We start from the raw sequence: 17,763 nt of genomic DNA on the forward strand, positions 1-17,763 counted from the left end.
CAATCTTGTCAACAGGGGTCTGCACCCAAAAAGCCACTCCGAAGCCCTTTCCGGCCATATGTTGTTGCCTTTTGACTGCCGTGAACGGCCTTGTAATAGTATGTTAGAAGGCATAAGACGTTTGCCCTGTCGAGGAAACCCATCAGATTAAATGTCCTGAAGCAAGAACTGCACCAACGTCCTAACGCGCGACCCTACCCCGATGCACAACCGTCCGTCTCAAACTCCTCAGTAACCAGTTTAGGAGTGCCTCGAACCGTCGCAAATTTGTGAGATTATATGAAGGAAAGGGGACCGTACCTGTTCGGGCTCATATGCACGGAAACTCTCTTGCACCTTGCTAACAATTTGGGCCCATTCTTGACAGATCTGGTGCATCCGAATTCGGATTACCTCGAGATAATATTCTCTCGGATTCTCAATGGGATCGTCTGCGTTGTGCACGCCCCATGTGATAGGATCTGCATTCATTCCTTCTTCGCCTTGACTGTCATCGTAATAAGATAAGACGTCTTCTTTCCCGTTTTCTCGAGTGTCAAAATATGTGTCCACAAAGCAGTAGGCAACCCATCGCCGTTCGTCGCATCCTGTGACAACAAAGGAGACTTGTGCCTCGTGGAGATGGGCGACCGGTTGATCAATTGTACAGGTAAGGAATGAGACATTGTGTGAATCTCGCAAGCGATTTCCGCTCACGTCTCGACGTGGGTCTTCATGAACTTCCTTCGAAGCTCGCAACGCGAAGTACGGGACGTGGAAAGCTAATTCAAATGCAGGAAGCCCTATCGTCTGTAAGATAATGCTGTTAGCATGCCTTTGCGTGCGTTCTGCATTAGTGATAGTAGATACTTACGGAAATTTTTGTCTCGATGAAGGTCTCCAAGGCAAGATGCTTGTAAATGGCGGCGCGGAGTGCCGGGGCCTGATACTCTGATGCAGTACTGGCAAGGGCGTAGATACTGGAAAGATCTAGATCAGTGATGAAGCTGTATCACTGTCAGCACTTGGGCCCCGTTGCTTTATCTGGGATTCGAGCAGACACACACGAGGCGCCGGTCTGCATTCGGCTCGTGCAATGCAACTCCCGCAGTCTCTGGAACGGAATCGTCTTCGCGTCGTCGTAGGTAGTGGACCGATCGAGCTCTGGATGTTCCACCTAATAGGTGAATGCCCTATTCATTAACGTCAGTCCTGCATCTTTTCTCGTTGAAAATTGTGTAGTTTCTCACAAATCTTGGCAAGGCTCGACGAGGTCTGTTCTCCGAGGAAGGACTACTAACCGGACTGGGGGATGGTTGCCGTGACCGGAATCTCTGGAGAAGATTTAGTATTAGATAGTTGTTGATTCCATTGAATGCCAGAGGACCGGAGGATCATACAGGTTTCTTTAGTTCCACATAAAGCTCGTCTGCTGTTAGCGGTCTGAGGGGCGCTCTTGGGCGTAGTTCTCCATCCTCCCAACCTCTCTCATCCAGCAGCGCAACCGGTGGTAAAGGGCCGCTGAGTGGACATAGTTGCTGAATTCTGTCGGCTTGGGGCTGTACTGCATCGGATTCCTCAGGACCATGCATGAAAACCGGGATCAGATCGCCGCCTTGACCAAGTGCGGCCTGTCTTTCAACATAGGGTATGTTTTCTGTATATTGATACACGGCCTCCCGCGCTTCTGGGAAAATCTGGGGCCAAGCGGTGCTGTGAAAAGAGAATAAGAGAGTTGCTCAGGATTAGTCGGCCTCCAAGTCCCCCTTGTCGCGCACATCAATACCACGCGGATCACGTACCTCATGTTGTACGACCTTCGGAGCGTCTCTCAATTACCTAATCAAAAATAGCACACCAAAGAAACTGCAAGGAGGCCCTTACTATCGCGAGGCTGGAGTCAACACTGGGGAAGGAGACGTCAGAGACAATGTGGAAATGATAAAAATTGGGAAACCCCATGCAATATGAATACGCCCAGGGAATCTGTGGAAATATTTCTTGATTGCTATCAAGGCAGGACGCGCTGCGTGAAGCTCGATTGGATCCACGTCAACCGCTATGTCGGGGCAACTTTTGAATGGATGGCGATGCAGAGTCTTCTTTATGGAGCTCGTCACATGAACTGCGGTACAGTATGCGACGTTGATATGTCGCTGATTGGTGTAATACCGCCGTTTGGTGCATCTCCTCCTGCCGCGCACCTGACCATTTTCTCCGTTCTGCAATTTTGACATCGCGGCTGGCGGCACTGAGGACAGGCATTGGTCTTGATATTGATCGAGCTGTAGCCGCACCGACACTAAGATAGGTCGGTTAGATCTGACCGCGGTGAGGGTGAGGGTGCGCATTACACAGCTCCAGATGAAGACGGTAGTTGCCTTTTTTCTTGCCTTTCGAGGGTGACTGTATGATACGTTCGTCAGCCGGTTGGGCTTTTGCCAAGCGAGCCAATGGCCCAAGGAAGACAGCCTTACCATTTGCTGAATCGGATTATTGTTATACCAAGTACGAGGTTTGTAAACGAAAGTTTGTTGCTTCACCACCCTGTCTTATATGATGGATAGAACAGGGCATTCAGAATGAAAAATTGGACGATGTGCCGAATGCAATTTTGTCGTAGTAATCCCGCTCAGCAGCGTGTCAAAGAATTTCGATGAAGTTCGACACCTGCCACCGACATCGATCGGACTCATTTGATACACAAGGGCCTTCCGTCGCCTGCGGGAACAGACGAAGTAGCAGAAAATGACGGGCCGCCACTTTCATGGCGCAGCAGCTCGACTGGACCCAATTAGATAAATGTAGGGGCCCTTGCGACAGCGTAGAACAGGTGAGCGTTGCAATTGTCCAATAGTCGGCTTCTGGTATCATTGCCGAGTAAGTAGCCGCTGTCGCGATGCAATTCAGATGGTGCCGGCGCCGGGAACCAGCATAATTCCAAATAATATTCATTGTCCAGCAGACGTCTTCTGATCTCGTTGCCGCCTGAGGCCGCTGTCGCTGTGCAATTCAAATGCTGTAGACGTCGGTAACTGTTTCACCCATTTGACACATCGATATCGAGATAGGTGTGCAGGAACGTCAGAACAACCCTGTCACTCCATTACTAGCAGGCCAATGCCAAGGCCGGCTCGGAGACAGGTGCGGACGGTTGTGGCGGAGGAAGCATCTCGCTGCCAGCAGCGTTCCAGGGTCGCTCTCCGCAAAGAGTCCTCGGCCGATCGCACATTGGGATTGCGACAAGAATTGCGGCTCGATCGGGATATATAAGATCAACGGGAAACCTCCATCTGGTCCGAATGGGAAGACAACTCCGTATTGGTTGTCCTTAACTGCTCCCTCATCGTAGGGTGCCCGACAAGGGAATGTTCATTTAACCAAGTCATGGCTCGGTCAGAGAAAACGATGGAAGTCATGATCGATCGGATTGCTGGAGGTGCCCTGATCATCTTCACCACAGCCTCGCCTCAGCTCGCCTCTTCGTGGAGAAGTGCGGCGTTGCCCACTTTATACCAGAAAAAGGGTGAAGGGGGCGAAGGGGGGATTGGGGACGCCAAGCCCAGCCGGAGCTCACACGTGACCATGTGATTGGTTACCGTGGCCACAGCAGCCGCAGCCTAACGCAGCCTCGCCGGCCGATCGGTTGTGATTGATGCGGCATTTTTTTTGGTCTCCGTTGCTGGTCCGATTCATTTTCGCTGCAGCTTCAATTCTCCCCAAACTCCTTTTTTTCTTAATTCAAGAAACTCCATCGCTGGTCTTGTATATCACATCTTACTCTCTCTTTGGTCGTGTTTCGGTTCAGGTCCGCCCTGCTCTAGATCTCTTTGCACCGTTCTCGTTAGATTCCTTTCGAGTTCAATTGTTCTCTCATCTCCACTCCCTCGTAATGGCGACTGCAACTCCTCAGGTTGGTGCTGCTATCCCAGCTGCCACCCCCGCTCCCAAACAGCTTTCCGGCATCGATCTCTACAGCAGATTCGTGAGTGGTCATCGTCCAGCTAATCTGTCTTGGTCACTAAATCCATTCTAGGCCTTTGCTGGTGCAGTCTGTTGCTCCGTCACCCATGGCGCCCTTACTCCGGTTGATGTGTAAGTCTCACCTCCCACGGCGCAACCGACAGGCGCTGACAATCCCTTCAGCGTCAAGACGAGAATTCAGCTTGACCCTGCTACATACAACAATGGCATGATTGGCGGTTTCCGAAAAGTCATCCAAAATGAGGGTGCTGGTGCTCTCTTGACTGGTATCGGCCCTACCTTCACCGGCTACTTCCTGCAGGGTGCCTTCAAGTTTGGAGGATACGAGTTCTTCAAGCAACAATCCATCAACCTGCTCGGCTATGAGACTGCTTCAAATAACCGAACTGCTGTCTACCTCGCCTCCTCTGCCGCCGCCGAATTCTTCGCCGATATTGCTCTCTGCCCACTCGAGGCAACCCGCATTCGCTTGGTCTCCGAGCCCACCTTCGCTTCTGGCCTGATTGGCGGCTTTGGAAAGATTTTGAAAAATGAAGGTGTCATGGCTTTCTACAGTGGTTTCGGTCCCATCCTATTCAAGCAGGTTCCCTACACTATGGCCAAATTCGTCGTCTACGAGAAGGTCGCTGAGACTGTCTGGCGCACACTGGACAAGAACACCGCTTCCGATAGCACCAAGACCGTCGTCAATCTTGGCTCTGGTCTGATCGCTGGTTTCGCTGCTGCCATTGTCTCTCAACCTGCCGACACCATGCTTTCCAAGATCAACAAGACCAAGGGTCTCCCAGGCGAGAGCACGACCAGCCGACTTTTCAAGATTGGCAAGGAGCTTGGTTTCCGAGGTAGCTATGCTGGTATTGGCGCTCGTCTGTTCATGGTTGGTACCTTGACTGCTGGTCAATTCGCCATCTACGGGGATATCAAGAGGTGAGTTTGTCCCCAATATCTGACCTCGAAAACTAGTACTAACCCGATCTTCCACAGGATGCTTGGCGCTACCGTAAGTTTGCCCTGAGGTTGAAAAACAACTTCGACGTGGCCTATTTTCTTTGCTTTGCTGTTCCATCGATGTGGACACAGGCTAACAACTCTTTACAGGGCGGTGTTGAAATCGCCAAATAGACGCAGAAAAGACGACGGATTTGCATGATTTCAGCTCAGGTTATGGGTTCGGAGCATTTCATACCTTTTATGTGGGCGGATCTTCAGCATGCACACACGGCACACAACCTTGAGCGACGCTGCGAGGATCTTTTAGACGATCGGAGCATTTCCGAATAGATGGTCCTGGACGGGCCTAGACGACCTTTCTTGAGGGCTGGTGCTAAAATTTCTTGCATGTGATAGACTTTGCGCGGTCTGCTTGGACTGCTCGAGGGAACAAAGATTCCAACAGTTTCTTGAGGACCTAAAAGCAAGACTTCTACAATAGACGGTGAATATGTACCAACAATTTATTTAATGGCACAACAGAATCTTGTCTGTCACGCACCTCTTGGGATCTCCGTGACACGACAACCACGAACAGATCTTGTTGCCGATATATATTTTGGCTTTCTCGTAACGCCAGCCTCCTCCATTGGGACCCGGCAGCTTTGCGGCAGCTTTGCGGCCCCGATGGGATGCGATGTAATGAGATGTGGATCTTCAATCCTGAGCCTTGCCGCTATTCGTCAAATTTTCTCTCCCTCTCCTTGCAGCTCACGCATTAAGTGATCGCTATTATGTACCCTCTTTCTTGCGCCGAAACGCAAACAAGGCATCGTCCTTGCCCGCAAAACTCGGCAGTGGCACCTGCGCGACCTTTTCCCACGCGGGCTTCTCTCTGCGCATGTACTCGTCGACCATCATGTCCTTGAAGCCGGTGTAGCCGTTGCCGTTCTGCGTGCCGGCCATGCAGACGACGTCGCCCGTGTACGCGTCGAGGACCTTCCGTGTGAACTCTCCGCCGCCACCAGCGCCGGCGATGGGGTAGACGAGCAGAAGCAGGCTGTCGGGGCAGCCGGCGCGTTTGCGCAGGTACGTGACTCCGTCCGTGACGACCGTGTCGGGGATCCATACTGTGCGCCATCGCGACTGGCCGCTGTCGACGGCGACGACGCTCAGGCCCAGCCGACGCAGCATGAGTGTCCAGTACCCGTTTCCGCTGCCCATGTCGAGCACGCTGCCGCCGCCAGACGCCAGTTTCGCGATGATCTGGAGTGATTCCCATGACGGGCACACGCACCCAAAATGGTGCATGTACACAGGCAGGACGTGGTGCGAGGTCTTGACCAGCGCCGTCTTGGCGTTGGGCCCCGCGTACTCGAGCGCCATGCAGGAATAGGCCCAGAAGTCCAGCGACGGGTTCTCGTGCTGTGTCGTCTTGGAGTGGCTGTGTCCATCTTGAGCAGCACCAGCAGGAGGGATCTTGAATTTTGGCACACTGATCGAGGGATCGAGGTAGCGTTTGCTGAGGAGATATTCTGCCACTGTCGCGCGGAGCGAGCCCTTTTTGGCGTTTGCCAACAGAGATTTCAGGCTATTGGCGGCGGATTTTGTCGGGTCGAATAGCGAGATGTAGGCCTGGATGTCTGCTGTAGGCGGGTAGCCTGATATTCGCAACGACGGCTGTCCGGGGATCATCCTCGATGCCGAGTCGTCCTCGTTGCCATTGTGGTCGACATCTTTGTTGTTCAAATCAATAGCAGAAGCGGTTACTTCAACGTACCAACCATGCAAGCCGTTCGTCCTCCCGGCCCGGATGGCTGCCTCCGCTTGACCGAGGTTGACCGACGCATTGGCATGGTACGTGAAGTTGTCGCCCGGGCTCAGTTCAAAAGCCGTTGCGAGGGCTTCTCGAAACTCGTTGGCCTTGAGGTGCGTATGGATTTTGTCCCAGATTTCTGGGGTTGTGTCGCCGTCGTTGTCGCCGAAGAACAAGTACGACGGCGACCACGTCTTCGACCCGTCGGTGACTGCTGGCAGAGAGGGCGCCATTTTTTCTTCTTCTCTTCTCCAACCTACTTACATCTAAAAAAAGGCGTGCGATCAATCACCAAGGGATAAACCTGAGACGTCAGCCAGGTGAGGAAAGTGAATGAAGGGAGCAATACGTCCACAAAATGAGAGGGCTTAGAAAAAGTTATCGAATAGTTTACGCAGTAGCGGGGTTGAACATTGGATTTTTGAAATGACGACATTTCTGGTCACGCAAGGCTGCGAGGCTGATGGAGGATGGGGTGAAGGGGCGAGGGGGCCCGTTCCCGTGGGCCGACTATGGACCCTTTTTGTGGTGCAGCTTTACCACCACACAGGTGATGGTGCACATGATTCAAAATAGCAAAGTCTGCCTGGAGTCTTTCAAATGATTGGTTTCAGCCCACACTCACAACACCAAGAAACAGCCTTTCACCCTCGCTGCCACATGTGACTTGAGGCTCATAGAGGCCATCACTAACCTGTTTGGGACTCGTCGCGTAATCTGACATATTTGTTACATAGGGACCACCCTACCCAGCCTCATTCCTCTTCGCTCTTCCTTCTTTCCTTGAGATAGACAGAAAGAGCCCAGCCAGATATCTAGTACACCCCCCTTGGGGTCGTTGCCTCAGAGCCATTGCGGCACTTCGCCTTTCCTGGGATTCGACTTGCGACATTGCTGACCTGTGCTTTCTCACGCGAAATCTACCTATTTGCGGTTGGATCCGCGGAAATGTTACATGTTCCATATCAGCCACTTGTGCGGAGTAGGAACGAAATCCGTCTCATTGTATTGAGAGACATACCAAGTAGACAGCGCCACCAGCGGGCCCAACCAAACAGACAACCCTCTCAAATGCGAGATGATAACTACATCTCTCGATCTCTAAAAAGTTCTGGATAGTGACTATGTCACACACGGAGTTAACAAACTTCGCAATGCTTTAGCTCGTTTCTTTCTGGATGACTATCCATATTCAAAGGGATTCTACGCAGTATCATATGTATGGGGGAACCCAACGGCTGTTTGTGACATTGAAATCAATGGAACAGCAGCCAAGATTGCAGCAAACCTCGGTGCTGCGTTACATTTCATTCGAAAGAACACAAGTTCCGCGTCCTATGGGCTGACGCCCTCTGCACATATTCCAATCGAACCGCCATGAAACACCTCAGAATTCTGAGATTTGCACCTCTGTTTTGCGAGGGCGTTATTTTACCATTGAACACCACAGAGGCACAAGGGGGCCTACTCAGGCCCCTGCGATCGGTTAAACCTGCCTCCCAGCAAGACATCTGTTTCAGCTAAGCCTCAGTGAACTTGGCTAATCCGTGTCCACACGGTGCTACATAACATTCTTATGCATAGCACCTTCAATTCCTGGTACCTATAATGCATGAGATTGATCGCTTCGGAGAGCTCCGCGCTATTTGTCTTGTCCATCCAAACAGTGCCACCCTAGCTGAATCTTCTGAACGATCTTGAGAGCGAGGTGGTGTGGCTACGAGGGCTTCAGGTACACGCAGTTGCAGGTCAGAGCTTACGGAGCCTTGCAAACCTAAGGCCGAACCTCATGGCCTCTTCATCCTCTACCCACGGCCTGATGATCTTATAAATATGGAACCAAAGCTTGAATTAGAGTAATATGCTGTCAAATTTCTTCAGGATGTTCAGAGTTTTGTCTAATTGCTGAATAGTATAATCGCAGTCCATGGCTTGAACGGCGACGCAAAGGAGACATGGACTGATCCAAAGTCTGGGATCTGCTGGCTGGAAGAATTCCTCCCTGATGCCGTCCCCAGAGCGAGAATTATGACCTTTGGATATGACTCTAGGCTTGCATCCAGGCGCTCCGAGGCTAGACTTGACAATTTTGCAAATGATCTATTGAATCGTCTCCGGATTGTCCGAAGTAGTGACAAGGCAAGACGCGTGTTCTGTGGATTCTTTTGATATATTGGTCTAACTGCAGTCTTGTTTTAGGCAACCCATAGGCCGCTGATATTCGTTGCGCACAGTCTCGGCGGCATCGTGGTCAAGAAGGTATTCTGATAGAGGTTCGCATCTCGTTATGAGATTCACCGATGAGAAGCAACAGCATCAGAGAGGCTCAACAATTGAGTGGCAGATCACCGGCGAGGACTCCGCTGGAGGCTTCCAGCTCCAAATAATTCCGGACTTCCGAATAGCGGCGATGTCTGCGACTTCAACACGCCATGTATGCTGTTCTGGTGAACCCGGAAAACTACAGTCCTACACGTATAATTTCTATGACGACACGACAAGCTTCGATGTCTACAAGTCGCCCACAGAGCTAAATCTACCAGTGGGTAGCACTATTTACATCAAGGACCTGACAACCTTGAAGCAAGACCGCCCTAAGACCGCCCTAGACTTGATAGCCGAGGCCCCAGCCCATCAAAACGCAATCGACACTGTGGAGATCGAAATCTATCAAGAACAGCGGCCCGAACAATTGATATTTAATGTGAAGGTCTCAATAGGCCAGGAGAAGGGGTCTCATTCACTGTAAGCACATTGTGTACCAGGATAACACTTTGAATTTAACAGTGATGGATTTTCTTGTACAGTTTGATACCGATGATTCCTTTGAGGACATTTTGGATGTGGTCCGAGACAAGTTTTCGGATAGAGATGCCTCCCTCCATATGGCCGACCTTGTGAACAGCGAGCCCATGGCTCAGATCAACACCTGGGTAGATCTCAGAGCAGTTAAGTCTTTGACTTATTACCTAAAGAGACAAAGTCACAATGGTTAGGACTTTATTTTATTAAGTTCAAGTATCTCAGATGATGACCAGCGGAACTACTGGTGATTATGGTCGAATACTGACCTTTCAGGCGCACTCTGTTGCGTCGACATGATGGTGAAAGAAGTGGATCACACCGCTGTCTTTCAGTACGGATCGAATGTCATTGTCGGTATGAATGCGGATGCTACAGTGCGCGAGCTGAGATCGCAACTGGAGGATCTAATGGGAAAGTCTTCCGCGACGTACCTCATTGGATTCATGGGCTCCATTCTGCAGGATGAAGCGAGGGTTTTCGATAACTCTAAGGCATTCTATGGTCTTGATAAGAAGTCCACCGTATATGTTCAACACTTCAGCATTTTTGATGATGTAAGAATTACCATCCAGGTGAGAGACGACAATGGTCGCCTTTATTTCAAGGCTACAACCAGAACTCAATTTGGGAAAGTTTGCAAGGCGTACTGCGATAAAAGGGTTAAAGACCATCGGAAGATTCGGTTCCTCCATAAGGGGCAAAAAAATCTTCGGAGGTACGCAGTCCCCATATGCTGGCATTAGGCAACTGCTTACTGGTTTAGGGGATTTTCTGGGAAGTTTTATAAAGGATGTAAGAATACCGGATCTACGTTCCAGCGCACATCTGTGTTAATCACATCTGCTTGCAGGGAGATGTTATTGAAGTATGTGATGAGCAAGTGGGGGGGGCAGGGGGAATGAGGCAGAGATATGACTGTTGGTGATGTTGGGAGTTCTCTCGCCCAACAGTTAGGCATCGCAAAGAAATTTCAGATTTTACTTTGCGAAGGAACAATTCTCAACGATGGTGAGTTCGTTTTCACTTGCAAGTACCCTTGCCTACGATTATGATAGAGACCATAGACTTTGCTAATGCAATGAGAAATATAGATGAGCTTGCTAACCGTTACCTTAATCAACCGCTTCTCCTGTCTGTTCTGCCAGACAAACGAGCAAAAGTCCTTGGCTTTGGTGCTGGCGGAAATATCAATCAGTTTGTAGAACCAGATCACTACGATCCTCGCATCTGGGATGTTGCAAACTCTAAGATTCTCAACGTCCACATCATTGACTCGGCAACACTTAAGGAGGTGACACAGTTTGACCCTCCTGAGCCCCCTGTAACAGCACAGGCATACAAAGACAAAGGCCTCTCTTTGTTCCAATTCCCGCGTGGCGGTGATCCAAAAAATGGGGTTGCGGGCAAATGGAGCATGCTCACAGGGGTTGCTGAGATAGAGGGAGAGCATGCGAAAATATTCACCGAAGTCGATACGCAAGCTAAGCCGATGGGGCCGATGGATGATACGATTGAGATCGAGGAGTTTGAGGAAAGAGGCGTCGACTTTTTAGTCACGCTTTTAGATGTCGACGACACTGTGCCTCCTTTTCGGGGTGTGGTGCTGTTGTCGTTGACAATAACATGGGATAGTGTATTTGACGTAGACGCTGTGTGGGTAATACAGAGCAGTGACAAGAGTACCTAGGCCTCTTTATCGTGTAACATGGACACTAATTATTTTGTTCATCTTAGTACACCACTCAAGAAACACAACTTCGGAGATCAGCAAAGTTCTGCGGGAGCTTTGGGTCGATAGAATCACAATCTACCACTAAACCGCACTATCGGGAGACAATTCGTCAGCTTCGACAAGAGTCGACTCTTCCATCTTGTTTATGATTTCGGCAAGAGACAGAGGTTCGTGTGGTACGAAATCCTACGAAAGAGAATTTTGTCGTTGGTGGATCCTTCGATCGAAAGAGGCGTTGAGATATACTGGAGATTATAGATATAGCCAGCATCCGACGTATCACCGTAAGCACCATCGCCATTACCGGCGCCCGGCATAAGAGTACAGGCCTTGCCGATCATTGCCTCACCTGCCTTCCTCCATCGAACACAGCAAACAGCCAACACCTCACAGAACTTTTGAGAAAAGTTGATAATGGTAGCACATACTTGAACAGCGGGTTTGTGATGCCATCCTTTGTAGGTTAATTGGCGGGAAATGTGGGCACTCCCTTGGCAACCATCAATTCGACTTGGGATACTGTTGTAGACAGAATGAGAGTGGATCTATCTTGTTGATTGTGTTGTCCCCCCTGGCTTTTCAGAGAGACTCTGCCTATCTATATACTATTTGCACTGTGGCAACATGCGATTCGCTGAATAGATCTAGACCTGGCCAGATCTGTCCAGACCTCGTTGTCGATCAACGGTGGCACCGAGGCTATTATAGAGAGGCCTCGGTTGAAGCATTGGTGGATTGGTTGGTTTGCCACAGTGGCGTTCTGCTGTCAACAGATACTAGCTCATCAGGTTAGCTTAGTATGCATGTATTCCTATGGAACCGCAATGAAACACCTCAGAATTCTGAGGTTTGAACCTCTATTTTGTGAGGGGGTGAATTTACAAGGAGGAGCCCCGACTGCGATCCTTGGGGTCTTAATTCGGCTCCTCCAGCGACCGGCTAGACCGGGCTCAACGATCAGAAATCGCACCAGGCGATTCCTGGGCTCCACTGGACAACAGGGGTTGCGTATCCTTAACAGAATAGGCGAAAACTAAGAATTCAGTGCAACTCAAAGAGCCTTTCACCTCGCACCTGAGTACTCAGAACCTCTGACAAATCAGAAAGAAGACGCGGAGTTTGTGTGAAACACTGGCCGCAAATCTGTGACCCGAAACGAGATCCCATCTCGAAAGCCACAAGATCTGCCAGATCGCTGGAGGACTATGTCAGTGCCTTGTTAGTGGTTCGGAATGCAGATCGAATGTACGAACGCCTTGCATCAACTGTGGTACCGGCAAATATTTCGCTTGGTCGAAAGCCGAGATTAACCACTATCCAGCTGGCGTGGGGAGCAGGAATGAAGCAATTCGATCATGGCGACACCTGGTATTAAGGCTGGCATAGAGCTTGTGAGGCCTCGCGAAGGACATGATGGGAGTCGCATGTGGAACTCCTTGGGAATGCTATACGACGCCCGCCCTCTACCTCTTTTGGCATATAACCTTTGAAGCTGCTGCGCGACCTTCCATGTTAACGTTTTGAATCTTAACCAGTTCGTTTGACCATTGGCGTCATTGGTGCTTAGGCTCGAGGGGCTAGCTTCCTACGACCGTAGTAGAAAAGTGATTTTTCCCGTGATCCTTAGCACTATAGTGTCAGCTAAAACTACGGCGAGCAACACAGGAAGACGGTAGAAGGGAAGATGGTGGGAGGGTGGATGGTAGGAGGATCTATCTGGAATGGAATAATAGGAAGAGACGTCAAAAAAGGAAAAAATCGGGAGCCGTGAGTATCGCGTTGTTTGTGCAAGACACTTGGTCACATTTCTTGACGGCTGAAAGGGACTCCCGGTAATGCGAAATGAGTAGTCTCAAGCATCTACCATCAGTTCGACCAAGTGGCACTTCTCCAGGCATAACACAGAATGTATCCAACTTTGATCGATCCAGAACCAGATGCCGCAGACACCTAAGGTTTAAACCTCTATTTTGTGGAGGGGTTGACCTTATGTATTTAAGCGTGTTATTTTCTTGTAGCCCGGAAGGGATCTAGTTGCCCTACGCCTCTCACGTCCATCGACACAAGTAATCTGGTGCATTGGAGTGGAAGCCTTGGCCAGCAGACGACGAGGTCGTAGGAACAACTAGCTTGCCACCCGCTGCAGTAAGATCAATACATGTTCACATGGTAATTGCGACCACATATGAGTACCTGCACCTCATATAAAGCACAGTATGGTCAGTTGCAGGAATTTTAGCTCTCCAAAGTGAACTCAGCACAGTTGTGCTTGATAGTCGTCTTTCAACGAGTGAGATACAGAGGTTTTTGGAAAAACCGTTGCTATGTACCTGAAGACCCGCCAAAGAGGAGTCTTTGTCTTGCAGTGGGAGCATCTGCACATCTCATTCGCCACGATCGGAAGAGAAGCTTGGGTGAGCCCAAAATTGGCTCCGGATTCCGTGCCTACTCTTAAAGCGGCAGGATGGAGCTCCGTCCCCTAGCTAGGCTGATTGCGCCAAAAGAGCCATTCTTTGATCTTCTCTCCGGAAGAGTCCGTAGGCTATCCAGGTTGCTGAGCAGCCACGAAACCCCCAATCTGATCAACGATTATGTGTATTGCCTAACAATGCGACAACCCTTTGACTGTGCACTGTCTTCCAAAAATTTCATGCAAATTTTGGAGTACTTTTGTCCTTCTACCGAGTGCAAGACAAGAACCCAGCTTTAGTTCACCGCTAGGCTTGCTGGAACCTGAGACCAGGATGTGCCGCTCTTTATTGGTCAGTGGCGCAGCGCCCGCCCTGCAGGCAGCAGCCGCAGGTCTGGCAGCTCTCCAACTTTCGACTACTACTCGTATCACTATGGTTATTGCTTTCTAAATCATCGCGAAAAATTTCTTTGTCCATCCCCAGACGCGTCTTATTTCGCCCTGTCGATTCCAATGAATTTCTTTAGGAATTTCTGGAGAGGAACCGAACGTGCCAGCCCCCAGGCTGGAACTAACTCGGCCAATGAAGAAGGTCATCTATGGTATGCAATGATATCCAGTCTCGGTCCTACAATCTCTAAATTGTTATCAGCTCCTCGAATAATGAATCCGCCTTTGAGATCTTTGCTGAACCTGAGGACGCCATTGTCGACATTGTCCTCGTCCACGGGTTGGGCGGCGATGTGGTGGATACGTGGGATCACCCGTTGACCAATGTGGTGTGGCCGCGGGATATCCTCCCTGCTGATGTGCCAGATGCCCGTATCATGAGTTTCCGATACGACTCCAAATTTGTGCGTTCTTTTGGTCCAGTCTCTTCCAATACAATCCGGGATCACGGGAGGGTACTTGCCGGAGCACTTGACAGCACACGGGATGTGGCAGGCTACGTTCGTATTTCACCATATGGTCTTCATTATTCCTAAGCTTACTGAGTTGTGCAGCCCACGAGACCAATCATCTTCATTGCCCACAGCCTCGGAGGGCTAGTTTGTGAATATGTACGTACTTCGAGGAGAGTCATCACACCCGCCAGCCTAACCCCACATCAGGCTATCTTACTTTCCGAGAAGGACTATCTTGCAAACTCGACCATTGGCATCATTACTCTGGGAACGCCACACGAAGGCTCTAACCTGGCAAACTGGTCGAAAATTCTCTCTGGAATTGCCAAAGTTTTCCCGGCTTCAAACAAGATCGTTGATGCCCTCCGACCATGCTCGGAAGAACTGGGAAGTCTTCAAGACGATTTTTTTCTCATGCTCAGAAGGCGTCGACAAAGACGTGAGCCGGTACCCGACATTGTGTGCTTTTATGAAGAGCTTGAAATGAATCGAGCACTGGGTTTGATCGTCACAAAACGTTCCGCTACTCTCTCCAGTTACCGGAAATACTCTCTCCATGGCAACCATGTTAGCATGGTCAAATTCTCAGGGAGGTCTGACGCAGGATACCAAGCGATCATGCGTGAAATCAAAATGTGGGTCAAGGAAATTGAGGGCAAAAAGACTGGATCACAAGCCGTAGGCTCAGGACGCGACATCGAGCCTCACGGAATGCAGCATGGCAAAACCTTTCGAAACTACTACGCGGGAAATGTGACTCACAGCGGACAAGTCTTTCAAGGGGACATTACTTCCTCTAGCACTATCAACATTAGTGCTCTGCCAAAGTAAATAGATATTCAGATGGCGGAAATCTTTGATCTACTCCCGAAGTATTGATTAAGGGACCCTTGTTCTTGGCTATTTACATAGTGATAGAAGCTGGCAAATCTCTTGAGGGCATATTTCAAGGATCCTCCCACAATGGGGGAGTTTGAGGAAGTCCCCATAGGTCAGAATCGTTGGTACCAGGCCTGTCCTCCAAGTTATCCAGCGCAAGATCACCCAGAGAGCTCTCTGTGTTTAGATCAGTCCCATGATTTACAAAAATGGAAAAAAGCTCCATCAACCTGTAGCTGCTACCGGGGGCGCGCATCCGCATGCCGAGAAGATGTAGTGCGGACTGACCAAGTCGATTCTTTGCGTTCACGTCCGCGCCAGCTTTTATCAGCATTTCAGCCAATCTGGGAGACACGCTTCCACTCTGTAATGCCCAATGGAGAGGAGTTTGGTCATTGTTATCCACTGCGTCGACTTCAGCACCTCGCCTAAGAAGGAGCTCAACAGCCCGTGTTCGACCTAAGCTTGCCGCGAGATGTAGAGGCGTAAGACCCTGTTTATCCCTCATCCTCACTTGAGTGCGGTTGTCGAGGGATAGCAAATCTATGGTACGAGTGTCGAAATGTTCATGTCGGTTGACATGTGAGTTAGCCGCTAAATGCAGAGCTGTTCGACCGTCAACATCTACTGCATCGACTTCGGCACCTTGCTCAAGAAGGAGCTCAACAGCTTCTGCCCAAGAATGGCCGGACGCAATATGCAGTGGAGTAAGACTCCTTTTGTCCTTCATATTCACTTGAGCGGGCCCATTGAGACAAAGATAACGTATCGTACGAGTGTCCTTCCTGGAATACCTGGATACCTTGTTGGTTGAGTTAAGTGCCAAATGGAGAGCTGTTCGACCGTCATTATCAACTGCATCAGCCTCGGCACCTCGCTCAAGAAGGTGCTTGACGGCCTCTGCCCAAGATCGGCCTGACACGATATGTAACGGGGTAAGGCCGTTGTGATCTTTCATCCTGACAAAGGCAGGATTCTCCGAAAACATGTTTATCGTCTCAAGAGATCGAGCCCCTGTCGCAGCGTAATGTAATGGTGCACAGCCCATTTCATCTACGGCTTCGAGGTCAGCACCGAATTGGATTACCATATCGACCATGGGTTGGCTGTATTTAGCTGCCACATGTAACATCGTGGTTTGTCGAATATGAGGAGAATCGGAAGATTCATGAAGTCGAACATTCATGTGCGAGCATCCTTTCTCAAAAAGATCACCTGCGATTGCACTATGGCCATGTGCTATGGCCACATGCAGCGCAGTGCATTCCAATCCAGTTCCTAAACAGTAGCATTTTGAACCGTCCCGATGCAAGCAATTGTTAAGCATGGCCGCTGCTTCGATATTAGCGCCAAGTTTAAGCAAGGACAAGACATGTTGCCTGAAACCCAAAGCAGCGGCCTTGTGAAGCAGCTTCTCCTCATCTATGACTTGCTTTGCTTTGTCTCCGAAATGCTCAAGCACTGTTTGAAGCAGTTCCAGAGAATCCATAAGAAGGGCCGAATCAAGAAGTCTAACGGAGACTGGCGGCTTGAAATTCACGACCTCCAGCATCGGACCGTGTTGTAGAGCTTGGCGAAGTCGAAAACTGCCTACGGCTCGAATATCCGCGCCGTGATGAAGCAAAAGACGCGCAATATGGACGTCGTTTTCGTTGATTGCTCTTTCCAGGAGCGTTTCAGAATGCAGGGCAATATTCGGGTCAGCACCATGTTCAAGAAGAATCCCGACAGCATCCTTATCCCATTTACCAACTGCCAAATCCATTGGTACACCCCAAGTATCAGGCTTTTTCCCATTCGCGTTTGCACCATGACGAAGCAAGCTTCGTAAGATTTCGCTCCTTCCTTTCTCGACTGCCCATATAACCGGAGATCTTGTCAGACCTGGATGACGTGGGTGGTCTTCTTCTTGAGGATTTGCTTTATGGAGAAGCAGGTATTCGACTATTTCTGGATGGCCGTATTCGACTGCCAAGATCAGCGGCGTTTTGCCATCGACGTCTCTGATATCGAGGTCCACACTCTTTCCATGTCCAGCTTTTACGCCCATTATATCCCCTTCTCTACAAGCTTTCAAGAGTAGCGGTTCTCTCTGGCTGTTTGGCTTTGCCTTTCGTGTAAGGGTTTCCATCAAACCTTCGATCAGGGATGCGCGTTTTGCCGATAGGCTTCTTACAGATGTGTTTCGTGCCGACACGCTTCTTATGAACGTATCTTTTGCAGACGTATCTTTTGTAGACGTGTCTTTTGTAGACGTGTCTTTTGTAGACGTGTCTTTTGTAGACGTGTCTTTTGTAGACGTGTCTTTTGTAGACGTGTCTTT

At 49.9% G+C, this 17,763-nt stretch overlaps 8 protein-coding genes across 8 annotated transcripts; 5 read left to right on the forward strand and 3 right to left on the reverse strand.

The window, feature by feature from the left end:
* Window positions 1-240: 240 nt before the first annotated feature.
* Window positions 241-1,063, reverse strand: A1O5_08400 (uncharacterized protein; the record flags this gene model as incomplete). Its single annotated transcript, XM_007748982.1, has 3 exons — window positions 241-789; window positions 854-959; window positions 1,047-1,063. The coding sequence occupies 3 exons, from the start codon at window positions 1,061-1,063 to the stop codon at window positions 241-243; spliced, it is 672 nt and encodes a 223-aa protein (XP_007747172.1).
* A 2,808-nt stretch (window positions 1,064-3,871) lies between these two features.
* A1O5_08401 (uncharacterized protein) lies at window positions 3,872-4,894 on the forward strand (the record flags this gene model as incomplete). Its single annotated transcript, XM_007748983.1, has 3 exons — window positions 3,872-3,964; window positions 4,016-4,074; window positions 4,126-4,894. The coding sequence occupies 3 exons, from the start codon at window positions 3,872-3,874 to the stop codon at window positions 4,892-4,894; spliced, it is 921 nt and encodes a 306-aa protein (XP_007747173.1).
* A 791-nt stretch (window positions 4,895-5,685) lies between these two features.
* A1O5_08402 (uncharacterized protein) lies at window positions 5,686-6,942 on the reverse strand (the record flags this gene model as incomplete). Its single annotated transcript, XM_007748984.1, has 1 exon — window positions 5,686-6,942. One exon carries the CDS (start codon window positions 6,940-6,942, stop codon window positions 5,686-5,688), a length of 1,257 nt encoding a protein of 418 aa, XP_007747174.1.
* A 2,054-nt stretch (window positions 6,943-8,996) lies between these two features.
* A1O5_08403 (uncharacterized protein) lies at window positions 8,997-9,458 on the forward strand (the record flags this gene model as incomplete). Its single annotated transcript, XM_007748985.1, has 1 exon — window positions 8,997-9,458. One exon carries the CDS (start codon window positions 8,997-8,999, stop codon window positions 9,456-9,458), a length of 462 nt encoding a protein of 153 aa, XP_007747175.1.
* Window positions 9,459-9,810: 352 nt separating this feature from the next.
* On the forward strand, window positions 9,811-10,257 carry A1O5_08404 (uncharacterized protein; the record flags this gene model as incomplete). The annotated part of the gene is made up of 1 exon (XM_007748986.1): window positions 9,811-10,257. One exon carries the CDS (start codon window positions 9,811-9,813, stop codon window positions 10,255-10,257), a length of 447 nt encoding a protein of 148 aa, XP_007747176.1.
* Window positions 10,258-10,425: 168 nt separating this feature from the next.
* Window positions 10,426-11,201, forward strand: A1O5_08405 (uncharacterized protein; the record flags this gene model as incomplete). The annotated part of the gene is made up of 2 exons (XM_007748987.1): window positions 10,426-10,522; window positions 10,606-11,201. 2 exons carry the CDS (start codon window positions 10,426-10,428, stop codon window positions 11,199-11,201), a joined length of 693 nt encoding a protein of 230 aa, XP_007747177.1.
* A 2,968-nt stretch (window positions 11,202-14,169) lies between these two features.
* Window positions 14,170-15,392, forward strand: A1O5_08406 (uncharacterized protein; the record flags this gene model as incomplete). The annotated part of the gene is made up of 4 exons (XM_007748988.1): window positions 14,170-14,258; window positions 14,309-14,606; window positions 14,661-14,717; window positions 14,769-15,392. 4 exons carry the CDS (start codon window positions 14,170-14,172, stop codon window positions 15,390-15,392), a joined length of 1,068 nt encoding a protein of 355 aa, XP_007747178.1.
* Window positions 15,393-15,507: 115 nt separating this feature from the next.
* A1O5_08407 (uncharacterized protein) lies at window positions 15,508-17,490 on the reverse strand (the record flags this gene model as incomplete). The annotated part of the gene is made up of 1 exon (XM_007748989.1): window positions 15,508-17,490. One exon carries the CDS (start codon window positions 17,488-17,490, stop codon window positions 15,508-15,510), a length of 1,983 nt encoding a protein of 660 aa, XP_007747179.1.
* Between the last annotated feature and the right edge of the window lie 273 nt (window positions 17,491-17,763).

The sequence above is a fragment of the Cladophialophora psammophila genome (genome assembly GCF_000585535.1).
Source record: "Cladophialophora psammophila CBS 110553 chromosome Unknown aczJe-supercont1.13, whole genome shotgun sequence".
NCBI classification, from domain to species: Eukaryota; Fungi; Ascomycota; class Eurotiomycetes; order Chaetothyriales; family Herpotrichiellaceae; genus Cladophialophora; species Cladophialophora psammophila.